This window comes from Amblyraja radiata, chromosome 25 (genome assembly GCF_010909765.2).
Source record: "Amblyraja radiata isolate CabotCenter1 chromosome 25, sAmbRad1.1.pri, whole genome shotgun sequence".
Classification (NCBI taxonomy): Eukaryota; Metazoa; Chordata; class Chondrichthyes; order Rajiformes; family Rajidae; genus Amblyraja; species Amblyraja radiata.
In genome coordinates, this window is record NC_045980.1 from 5,919,171 (window position 1) to 5,931,755 (window position 12,585).

A 12,585-nucleotide genomic window follows, 5' to 3' on the forward strand; every position below is an offset into this window, starting at 1 on the left:
CGTCCATATCTCTCATTTCCCTTATGGGTGTTGACCCGATACCTCACCCTTTTCTTCTCTCCAGAGATGCTGCCTGTCCCGCTGAGTTACTCCAGCTTTTTGTGTCTATCTTCAGTTTAAACCAGCATCTGCAGTTCCTTCTTACACATCATAAAATAGACTGGTCAGCATGATTTTGTGAAGGGGTGATCTTGCCTGACAAAGCTGTTGGAATTTGTTGAGGAAGTAAATAGTTGGATAGCGAAACGAGAGTAAGTGGATGTTGGTTACTTGGATTTTCAGTCGGCCTTTGATAAGATGTTGCGCGAGAGGCTGTTAAACATGATGAGAACTCATGGTATGAGAGGGAAGAAACTTTCATGGATATAAGGTTGGTGGAATGGCAAAAGGCAAACGGTGGGAATGAAGGGGGCTTTTTCTGGTTGGCTGCCATTGCCTAGCAGTGTTCCACAGGGAACAGTGATGGGTCTGCTACTTTTCATGATGTATATCAATGATTTGGATGAGGGAATTGATGGCTTTGTAGCCATGTTTGCGGATGATACAAAGATAAGTGAAGGGGCAGGTAGTGTAAAGGAAGCAGGGAGTCTGCAGAAGGACTTGGTCAGGTTGGGAGAGCGGACAAAGAAGTGGCAGATGGAATGTGTGGTCATGCACAATGGTAATAGGAATAAAAGCATAGACTATTTTCTAAATGGGGAGAGGAATTATAATTCAGAGATGTCAGTTTTGCTGGTGCAGGATTTCCAAAAGGTTAATTTGAGGGATAAATCGGTAGTAAGGAAGGCAAATGCAATGTTTGCATTCAATTGGACTAGAATATAAAAGCAGGGATGAGCCTATATTCGGAGGAGTTTTGAAGGATGAGGGGAGATCTCATTGAAACTTACCGAATAATGAAAGGCCTGGATAGAGTTGATGTGGAGAGGTTGCTTCCACTAGTGAGAGAGTCTAGGACCAGAGGGAACACACAGAATAAAAGAACGTACCTTCAGAAAGGAGATCAGGAAGAATTTCTTTAGCCAGACGGTGGTGAATCTGTGGAATTCACTACCACAGACAGGCGTGGAGAGAAAATCTTTGGGTATTTTTAAAGCAGATTGCTAGGTTGTGGATTAGTAAGGGTGTCAAAGATTATGGGTAGAAGGCAAGAGAATGGGGTTGAGGGAGAAAAGACAGATCAGCCATGATTGAATGGCGGGATAGATATGATGGGCCGAAAGCCCTAATGCTGTTCCTATTAATTATTTTGAAATGTGAAATGTTTTCTTGACAGTCAAAGGCTATTCAAAAATCATAATATAAATTGGGTCTGTATTTAGCTATTACATAGAGCAGTAAAAAGTGAAGTATGAAATAATGGAAACAAAATCAAATACTCACATTGCATGAGAGATTCAGTTTAACACAACACTTGGCTCAACTAACGTTCAAAAATCTGACTGTAAAAATGAAACCTATAAAAAAACCAATGTTAACACAAAATGACAACTTGTAAGCCATGCAGGGGTGAAATAAAGACCAAAATAATTCCATGAGAACATAATTGAAAGAAAGGTAATTAACAAAAGTTTGTACTGTAATTAATACCCAATCATTGACATAGTGGAATGTAATATTCACATCATTACGCAGCTTACACATTAGATTTTTTATACCCTAAATATTTGTACTGATATTGTCATTATTAAAAGCCAAGGGATAAACATTATAGGAAATTAATTTTCCTGCATGCATATAGTGCTCATACCGAAGATAGACACAAAATGCTGGAGTAACTCAGCGGGACAAGAAGCATCTCTGGTGAGAAAGAATGGGTAATGTTTCGGGTCAATACTCTTCTTCAGAAGTTCTGAAGAAGGGTCCCGACTCGAAACATCACCCAATCCTTCTCTCCAGAGATGCGGCCTGTCCCGCTGAGATACTCCAGCATTTTGTGTCTATCTTCGGTGTAAACTAGCATCTGCAGTTCCTTCCTACACATTTTGTAGTGCTCATACCTAGCTTTCTTGGGCAGTCAAGCTGAGAAAATTCTAGCAAATCTGTAAACATGTAAAAATAGACTCTCTAAATAGTACAATTTCTCATACCGGTTATGCTCCAACTATAAATTCCAAATCCTGGTGGGGTTTTTTTTGCACTGGTCTCAGCTCAGACTACTGATCTACATTCACTTAAAGCTTCTGGTTTGCACTACACAACTAGTTCTGCTTCATAGTTGGTTACCACAATTTTGTGCAAATAAAGTTTCCAATCGTGTTAAACAAAAATGTGCGATTCTCTTCTTGCCACATCTGTACAAAGGACGGCTCCTAAAACAAAGGAAAGTGATGTAAATTTGCTCAGTATTTTTGCCTGCAATTGTAGAGCAAAGGCAGCCATTTAGTTAATTGCTGTAGAACTTGCTCTGAAGCAGCTATCTAATTTCACAGAACCATGGAATGAGTACAGCACAGAAGGAGGCCATTTGGCCCTTCGTGTTTGTACCAGCTCTGTGAGAACAACCTAGGAATCCCCACCCTACCCTTTCTCCACAGCCTTACAAAATGTTCCTCTCTATACAATTCCCTCTGGAAGACTACAATGGAATCTGTTTGCCTGCATTCAGATTAGTCTGAAGAAGGGTCTCGACCCGAAACGTCACCCATTCCTTCTCTCCAGAGATGCTGCCTGTTCCGCTGTTTCTCCATCATTTTGTGTCTACCTTCAGATTACAACTACACATCGTGTAATTTTTTCTTCATATCACTCTTAATTCTCTCCCCCTTTATTTTATATGAGTAACGTCTCGTCCTCCACTGGTCCATCAAAGGAATTAATGCTCCTGTTATCTGCTAAAATTCCATGCTGTATACTGTGTAATTAATGTCTAAGTCATTAATTGATGGCAAATAGAACAGTGGCCCAAACTTAAATACTGGCAACAATACTGGCACGTAGGTCTCTCCACTACAAAAACAACCATTCACCACTGTTGCCTGCTTTCTATGGCTTAGCCCATTTCACACCACCAACCCGAGTCCCCCCCATAACCCCGCAGGATTTTATTTTTTGGCAAATCTATCTAATATCTGTGCACTGTCTATATTAATAATACTTGTTCAAGTACCATTCAATTTACCTGGATTAAATATTGAGTTTCCCACCACAGTTATTAAGCCAACCGGCTAAAGTCGCCAGGTTTACCTCGCTCCTTAATATTAAACAATAATGCAGTATTTCCAATCCTCTAGTACTTTTTCGTGCAAGGAGATTTGGGAGTATTTCCATTGTTGCTCCTTTAGTAATGTTGTCAATGCATTGCAACTTGATGGGATCACTTTTCTACATCCATCATTGTTCTACATTTTAGAACTGCCGCATTATCGATCTTTAATATCCAATGAATTGGGCGTTTGATTATTGGATAAACAATGACTGAATGCCGATCAATGCTCTCCTGTCTCTGTTTGCAGTGAAGTAGAATTCAAAATGCACACAAGGTATTAACACCTCAGTTAGTATTAAGCTTAGTAACTGATGACATTGGGAAAACGTACCCACCATTCTTATATTAACCGGTGTCTACATGACTACCTACGGAGGTGGCCTTGTATGTTCTATCAAGTATAATCGAATAATAAGAAGCAAAGTTCATCCTTTCAAAGGGTCAAAACATGGACAATAAATACCAAGTTGACAAATGCTCTGCAACTTTGAAAATTAATTCTGAAAAAGGAAAACCTCTCAATAACAAATAAGCTTCAAAATAACACGTTTAAATAAATATCATTTAAAGGAAAATATTATACCTAAACATCTTACCTTTTATAGAGCTCTTGGGTGCTGAAAGTATAATACAAAAACACCGTGTTCCCTATGAGGAATACCAATATCCACAGGGCTGTAAGTACTGATCTTTTCTCCTGTTGGAATAAAAAACACTAACATTAAAAACATTGAATCTTTGTCACAAAAAATGCTCTTGAGGTTGTTTTAGTCTCCAAAAAAATGTCTTTACCTTTAGCAGGCTTCCAAGAAATAGCTATATATTTTACTGTAACGCGATTGTCAAAAACACAAGTGACTCTGCATTTACATTGCGATTTTAAAAGGAATCATCATCAAAAGTTATATGCTATTAAGCAGAGGAGGCTTTGTCAAGGATATAGGGTGAATTTAATGCTGGAGCATGGAGTGTAAAACAAGGTTTAGACAGGAAATATAAGACATGAGGACTAGGTGACCACAGTTCTATTTACCAAATATTTGAGTAAAGGAATTGAGGACAGGAGAGGGCTAAGATGGAGATGTGATGAGTCGGAAGGTACGGAGGAAATTTAGGATTAGGGGAGATTGCCAACATAGGCTGAATAATGTAACAAAGGAATTTAGATATCAGATGAGAACATTTTAAATTCAAGGAATTGAAAGGAAACAAGAATGGAAGGGCCGGGTTTGATGTGGGGCAGGTTTATATTATTAGATAAAACAAAGTTGTCAGATGAAGGACAGAGAGCCAAATTACTGCAGAGTCAAATATTGTGTTGCTAAAGATATGATGAGGGGTTTCATAGTAGATAACCTTAATTGGACATCTCTGTGGTCAGTAATGTTCCTTGCATTGGAGAAGAAATTCGACCAAAAGCTCAGCAAATATTTAGGGTAATTATTACACAGCAGATAGTCTTATACAACCTCAGACAGTAGCCAGAGAGAGAGAGAGATTGGAATCAGTGACAAGTGAATGGAGTTTTTGCTGGATGCTGAAGTTGATGCTGAAGGACTCGCCTTTCCCGCTTAGCTGCAGTAAATCCCAAATCACCCAAGTCTCCATGTTCAACCATGCAGCTGTACTTGAAACATGAAGAGGGGAGGTGGAGAGATTGTAAATGTACATGTGCAGATAAGGTCATAAAGGGACTGGGAATTATAGGGGCAGGGAATCTAAGGGATAGAGCCAAAGATTCATCTCTGGGGCAGATGCAAGTAGCAATGGCTTAAGTGTGTGAAAATAAAATACAAGTTATAGGATATTGAAAGAATAACTGAATACAATTTTGTTTTAAAGGCAAAGGTGAACTCATAAGTGGAGTAGCAGTCAACTGTCAAGTGTTCCTTTTAACATCATTAGTCAGGTCTCTAGATTAATTGGAAAGTGCAGTACCAGATGAGTGCAACATGGCAATGACATTCCATTTTATATACGCAAAAATACTTAAGAAGAATTAAAGTACAGTGAGCTCACTCTGGCCTCAAATGTGAGAAAAGAAAAATCAGAATTGATTTATAGAGTGATCTCAACGTGGGAAGCAAGATTGCTTCACTGTAAAATGTGCTGAAATCTTATTTTAATACATCAACATTAAGCAATGTTATTGTGTTTCACCCCTTTTTCTAAAATCAGAATGACATTATTTTCTTGGATGTTTTATGCGATTTGTTTGTGATACTGTCAATTGTTAAAGGATTCATCGCTCAGTTAAAATAACTATAAGGTTCTCAACTAATAAATCAGTAAGGAATTAACAGAAATCAACACTGCAAAATGATCAATCTTCTTCCTCGCAAAATGTTAGAAGTAGGAACTCTAAACAGAATGTGAACTGTAATAACCTGTGTGATGAGATACAGAGCCTGTCTGTGCCAAATTAGTTGATCTCATGCAGCGTGGCTCTAGGGAGCTACAAATGAGAGGCAAAATAGGCAAGGTTCCCACTCTTGGTCCAGGTCCAGTGGTCCTGCTGAAAACTGCTTGAGTGGATGTGATTGAGGGCAGAGTGGACTCAATTGTTGCGCTTTCCAAAAGATGAACAGCTTGTCAAGACTTACTGCCTTGGCTCAGATAAGGACTGCAGTATGGGTAAGCTACTAAAAGGAAGCCTTCTTAAACACAATCTTACCCCAGGCAAAATAAAGTGTCAAAACCTAGCTGCAGTCAAGTAATGAATACAATGGCAATCAGATAATAAATCATTAAAAAGCTAAAACTAATATAGTTTTTTCAAACATACTTGGTAGTAAGTGGATTCCCTTCCAGCTGATCTCACTATGCCCTATTTATATAATGTCACACAATTAAGGAATTTATCTGAGGAACCCTAAAGTTCAGAACAGCAGGACAGATACATAACTTCCTCACTATCACTGATTCAAAAGGTCCAAAGAATGAATGGAGAATGTGAAGTTATGTTTTTCTACAACTGCAGAACAACACCACAGAAAAGGCAAAGAGTGAAAAAATAAAAGGAATTGGAATGTTTAAGAAGGAACTGCAGATGCTGGAAAAATCAAAGGTGGACAAAAATGCTGGAGAAACTCAGCGGGTGAGGCAGCATCTATGGAGCGAAGGAATAGGTGACTTTTCGGGCGAGACCCTTCTTCAGACTTGGAATTGGAAAGGGGGAGGAATTTTAAAACAAAATCTATCTGGTTGAAGGGTGTAAAAATAGAAATGCCATTAAGGATGAAATACTTACTCTCAAAGAAACTTGGTGCTTCACTGTTAAATTTGCATAAGCAAAAGTACTAGCCATTCCAATGCATACAGCAATCCCTGTATTAAATGCAAACAAAAACAGTTGTATGTGGTTTCAAAAGATAATGTTTCAGGGTATTATTTCACCCCAGTTTTCCAACCCTTCACAAATACGCGAATTGACTAGTAAAACCCAGCTCCATTGTCATCATCCCTAGTCTTATAGAATTAGAATCAGTTACTTATCGAATGAATTCAGATATTCTGAGCAATGGTCGAGGTGTACACTTGGCAACATAGTTTCAATAGTAAAATGAATCCGCCTTCTGATCAGGATGAAGATCATCTTATTTGAAGGATAGTTGTAGATTACCTATAAGTGGTTTCACTGGGAACATTCTCAAACATAGCTGCAAGGAGATGGTGATATTGAACTGCCAGAACCAGTTTCTGAAGTGATAGTTGCTCAATTGATTATTGAATAATACACAACATGACAAATATTGACAGATCTCCGATTTTCAAATTACATATTTTTGCATATCTGTGCAGCTTCTAATTAAAAATGAATAAAGCTAGTTTGAAAGGCAGTTTCAATTCAATAATCATAAGCAAAGCAGCCTTGATGTAAAGAATAGAAATATTCAATGGATCAGACAATAACCATAGAACAAGAAATAAAATTAACTCTTCAAGTCAATAATCTTCCATCACAATTGGTCAATCTAATATTTAAAATGCTATTTTAAAAGCATGCTTAAACATATTAGATGTTGAAATGGCAAACTCCGGTAACTTTAATGTCACACATTCAATGCGAAGAAGTGTTTATTCCTTGTTTCCATTTTGTCAATTGCTAAGTGTGACCAGATATTGTATGGACTTTGTAGACATGTGGTAAATTACACTTCTGGTCATTACACTATGGAGAGGAGAGGGTATGGAGGAGATTCACCAGACTGAAATAGAGTTTTCTACTAACAAGAGACAGGATGGGCTGGGTTAGTTTCCTTGGAGCGGAGGAGGCAGAGGGACGGCATTATAGAGGTACGCAAAATTATGAGGGGCATGAATACGACAGACAGTAGGAAACCTTAATAGATATAATATTTCTAGAACTAGAGTGCATAGTTTTAGGATAAAGGGTTTAGAGAGAATGCAAGGACGACCTTAATTGCATAGAAGTTGGTTGGATTCTAGAGGCAGGTATTCTCACAAGATGTCTAGACAAGCACTTGATACAACAAGGAACAGAAGACTATGATCCAAGAGCTGGGACAAATATGAAGATAGTCGAGAGTCAGCATGAACACGGTGTTGAAGAGACAGTTTTAATTTAGTTTAGTTAGAGATACAGCGCGGAAACAGGCCCTTCGGCCCACCGAGTCCGCACCAACAAGCGATCCCCATCACACTAACATAATCCTACACACACTAGCGACAATTTACACTTATACCAAGCCAATTAACCTACAAACCTGTACGTCTTTGGAGTGTGGGAGGAAACTGAAGATCTCTGAGAAAACCCACGCAGGTCACGGGAGAACATATAAACTGCGTACAGACAGCATCCATAGTCAGGTTCGAACCCGGGTCTATGACGCTGCAAGCGCTATAAGGCAGCAACTCTACCGCTGCGCCACCGTGCTGCCCAGCTTCTCCTGCTTTATGACTATGAACTATTAATGGTCTGTAATTATAAGAATGCCACCCATTTTAAACCCCATTGAAGCAGAACTAATCAAATGTTACAAATGGGTGAGGTTTAAGCTATAAAAAGGCCATGTTTTCATTTGTAGTAATATTGTGATGTATTCTGCAGCTCGTAGTTGCATGGTGAACTGTTAGCTCTACAGTGGTGTATTTGATTCTCATTTCTGAATTTTGCATAGGAAATGTAGAAGCCAGAGAAATGCCCTGTGGCAGAGTCTCAATGTTCTGAGTCAAGGGACTGGATGTACTTTGCAACTGTGCCCTTCATTTTATCCCAGCTGTAGCTGACTCAAGTTGCATAACCCCATGGAAATTAAAGGCACCATTGCCATAAGTAAATACTACATTAATCTTAATGTTAGATTTAATTTTAATTAATTTTCAGGAATTTAAAGTGATTCATAAAATTACATTTATTTGCATTTAAATCTAATTGAATTGTTTCAAAATGTTAATGATTATCAGACATTTAAAAATAGTTTAGTGGCTTTTGGCAGGCGAGGGTTGTCAAAATGGAATAGATAGTGTACATAGTAAAGGGCCAGTCCCACTGTACGAGGTAATTCAAGAGTTCTCCCGAGTTCTCCCCTGATTCGAGCTTGTGTAATGTACGTTGCGGGTACGGGCTCATACGAGTAAAAAGTAAAACATTTTTTCATCACGGGTATTTTTTTACTCGTGGACATTTTTCAGTGTTGAAAAAACGTCACGAGTTGACCGGATTTCCCGACTACCTACCGTTACGCGTACGAGCCGCTACGTGACATCCACGAGCTCCTACATACATTACACGAGCTCGAATCAGGGGAGAACTCGGGAGAACTCTTGAATTACCTCATACAGTGGGACAGGACCTTAAGAGTCTTTTCCCTTGGTCGACTGTCTAAAACAAAAGGGCACAGATAAAGTGAGAGGTAGGATGCTTGGAGGGGATCTGAGGGGGGATTTTTTTTTCTCACACAAAGAGTGGTTGTAATCTGGAAAGTGCTCTCTAAGGACACAATGGAAGTAAGTGTTCTCACGTCATTTAAGATGACAAGCACTTGAATCACCAAGGCATTGAAGTCTATGGACCAAGAGCAGGCAAAATGATCTAAAATAGATAGGTAGAATGGTTAGCGTGGCTATGGTGGTCTAAAGGGTCTGCATGACTCAAAGAAACCCTTTAAGGTAACACTTCCGGAGGAAATGACTGTGGCTCTCTTGCTATCTGCTCCACTTTGCTCTCATGATTAGAGAGTTAATTAGTTTATCCTCTGTTCTTAGACCAGCTCAATACAAGTAGGTGGGCACCATTATGGGGTCAGAGGGTTAGAAGCACTGTGGAGAAATCCAATAACAACCGGAAAACCCAAACATATAACAGGACAGATGTAGGACAGCACAGTGGTGAAGCTGGTAGAATTGCTGCCTCACAGCTCCAATGACCTCAATTCAATCCTAACCTCTACTTTAGTGAAGAGTTACTCCTGTGTTCTCCCAATGACTGTCTTTTCTCCAGATGCCCTGGTTTCCTCCCACACCCCAAAGACTTGTGGGTTGATAGGCCACTATAAATTGCCTCTCGTGTTACTGAGTGGTAGAATCTCGGGGAGAGGTGATGAGAATGCAGGGAGAATGAATTAACAATGGATAACCACAAGTGGGAACTATGGTTGTATGCATTAAATGGAACGAGAGGGTTGTTTAATGTAATGTGATTCGGCCTAGATATCTTCCTTCAGAATGTTTAGTATCATCCCGGTTTTCTCCTGGATCTCTGGTTTCCTCCCACACTCCAAACATGTACAAGTTTGTAGGTTAATTGGCTTGGTATAAATGCAAAAATTGTGTAGGATAGTGTTAATGTGCAGGGATCGCTGGTCAGTGCGGACTCGGTGGGCCAAAGGGCCTGTTTCCACGCTGTATCTCTAAACTAAAACAGGCTGTTAAAATAAGAGCGTTTGATGCGCTTTGTAGAACTTAAGCAAACCATGTTCTGCTATTGGTTTACTATCTGGAATAACAGGATTGCAAATGGAATCAGAGCAGATATACAGGAGACCCGATTGATGTGAACACAAAAGCTCTCAAGTACTCATTCTGGCAATCCGAAGACTAACTGCAAAAGTTGCCATGGCGTAATTAATAATCAGTAATAATCAACACAGAATTTGTAGCTCAGCAAACTGTTATTAACAGAAGTAAGTTTGAAAAACATTAAAATACCCATACCAAGCTTATGCTGAAAGCAAACTTTTGCCAGTAATATCAAGATAAAAGGAAGCCCCTTCTGAAGCCATGCAATGGCAGCTTTGAGCTCAGACAGTGCTGGGGCCGGCGTTCCAGGCTCATCACTGCCATCTTCCACATTGCCATGGCGATCACCAGAAACATGTAACAGGGAGGAGCGGTGGTGGCTGTGGTGATAATGGTGATGCCTGTGGCGGTGATGGTACTGCATGTTCTCTGTGCGAATGGCTCCTTCCTCCTGCGGGGTCATCTGAATAAACACGTCTCCAGTTCCAACTGAGGCACCGAGTGAGGATCCCAATACTAGACCAGATTGGAATGAAGCTGCACTTATTGGCCCTGCCTGAAGACCAGTCAAACCAGCAAACATCTGCTGAGGTGATGGGCTTTCAGGTTTGAGCCCTTCAAAAACACCATTCTCATCCACGCTGGTCTCTGAACCAACTGTCTGACTTCTTAATCTGCAAAAGAGAAAATAAAACAAGTTCAGAAAATACACTGCAGTTTAAAACTGGACTCATACAAGCAATACATTGTTGGATGTATCATCTACCAAAGTTCATTTACTTTTGCAATTCACATTGATTAAAAATTCAACAGCAGAATTACCAAAATAAATGTAGCCTTTGGCAATCTACATGCAGTTATGTAGGAGGGCAGAGCCATCAGTCAATTAACAAAAATGAACATCTACAAAGCCATTTTGCTGTCTGTTCTGAAGTATGCAATGTAGCCTCAATGTGCAAATCAGTTCTTAGCTGCACGGTATGATCACTAACCCATGACAAGGACGCAAGGTCAAAAGGAATACGAGTAGAATTAGGCCATGTGGCCCATTAAGTCTACTCCACCATTCAATCATGGCTGATCTATCTCTCCCTCCTAACCCCATTGTCCTGCCTTCTCCCCATAACCTCTGGCACCTGTACTAATCAAGAATCTATCTCTGCCTTAAAAATATCCACTGACGTGGCCCCGAGAGCCTTCTGTGGCAAAGAATGCCACAGGTTCACCACCCTCTGACTAAAGAAATTTCTCCTCATCTCGTTCCTAAAATTTTAATTTTGAGGCTATGACCGCTAGTTAAGACTCTCCCACTAATGGAAACATCCTTTCCACATCCATTCTATTCAAGCTTTGCACTATTCTGTATGTTTCAATGAGGTTCCCCCCCTCATTCTTCTAAACTCCAGCGAGTACAGGCCCAGTGCCAGCAAATGCTCATCATAGGTTGACCTACTCATTCCTGGGGTCATTCTTGTAAACCTCTTCTGGACCTTCTCCAGAGCCAGCACATCTTACCTCAGATATGGTGCCTAAAATTGCTCACAATATTCCAAACGCAATCTTACATTACATCCCTGTTTTTGTATACAAGCCCTCTTGAAATAAATGCTAGCATTGAGTTTGCTTTCTTTACTACCGATTCGACTCGCAGATTAACTTTTTGAGGAATCCTGCACCAGCACTCCCAAGTCCCTTTGCACCTCTGATTTCTGGATTCTCACACCATTTGGAAAATAGTGTATGCCTTTATTCCTGCTACCAAAATGCATGACTCCACTTTGCTACACTATATTCCATCTGCCACTTCTCTGTCCACTGTCCCAACCTGTCCAAGTCCTTCTGCAGAGTCCCTGCTTTCTCTGCACTACCTGCCCCTCCACCTATTTTCGTACCATTGTTATATAACTGAAGGATCTCTTATATTATTGGCTAGCTTACCTTCATATTTCTACTTTTCTCCCCGTATTTTCTTCCTCTGTGCTTCTTTAAAAGCTTCCCAATCCTCTGGCTTCCCACTAATCTTTGCTATGTTATACGCCTTCTCTTTTAGCTTTATACTGTCCGTGACTTCCCTTGTCAGCCACGGTCGCCTCTTTCTCCCCCTAGAATCTTTCTCCTTCTTTGGAATGAAAAAATCCTACATCTTCCGGATTATTCCCAGAAATTCCCATCAACCGTACTAGGGTTCCTTTCCCATCAACTTTGGCCAGCTCCCTCAGGCCTCTGTAGTCCCCTTTGCCCAGCTGCAATACCAACACATCCGATTTCACCTTCTCCCTCTCAAATTGCAGATTAAAACTTATGTTGTGGTCGCTACATCCTAATGGTTCCTTTACCTTGAGTTCCCATATCAAATCCGGTTCATTACATAACATTAAATCCAAAATTGCCTTTTC

The 12,585-nt window shown here is 40.0% G+C and overlaps 1 protein-coding gene across 4 annotated transcripts in view; it reads right to left on the minus strand.

Moving 5' to 3' along the window:
• Window positions 1–12,585, minus strand: part of rnft2 (ring finger protein, transmembrane 2) — a 49,539-nt gene that overhangs the window by 33,314 nt on the left and 3,640 nt on the right. For all 4 annotated transcript variants that reach the window (XM_033043121.1, XM_033043119.1, XM_033043118.1 and 1 more), the window contains 3 exons: window positions 10,385–10,863; window positions 6,459–6,535; window positions 3,805–3,905 (listed from right to left, as the gene is read on the minus strand). In XM_033043121.1, the coding sequence (XP_032899012.1) occupies window positions 3,805–3,905; window positions 6,459–6,535; window positions 10,385–10,863 (657 nt within the window). The remainder of the gene's footprint in view (window positions 1–3,804; window positions 3,906–6,458; window positions 6,536–10,384; window positions 10,864–12,585) is intronic.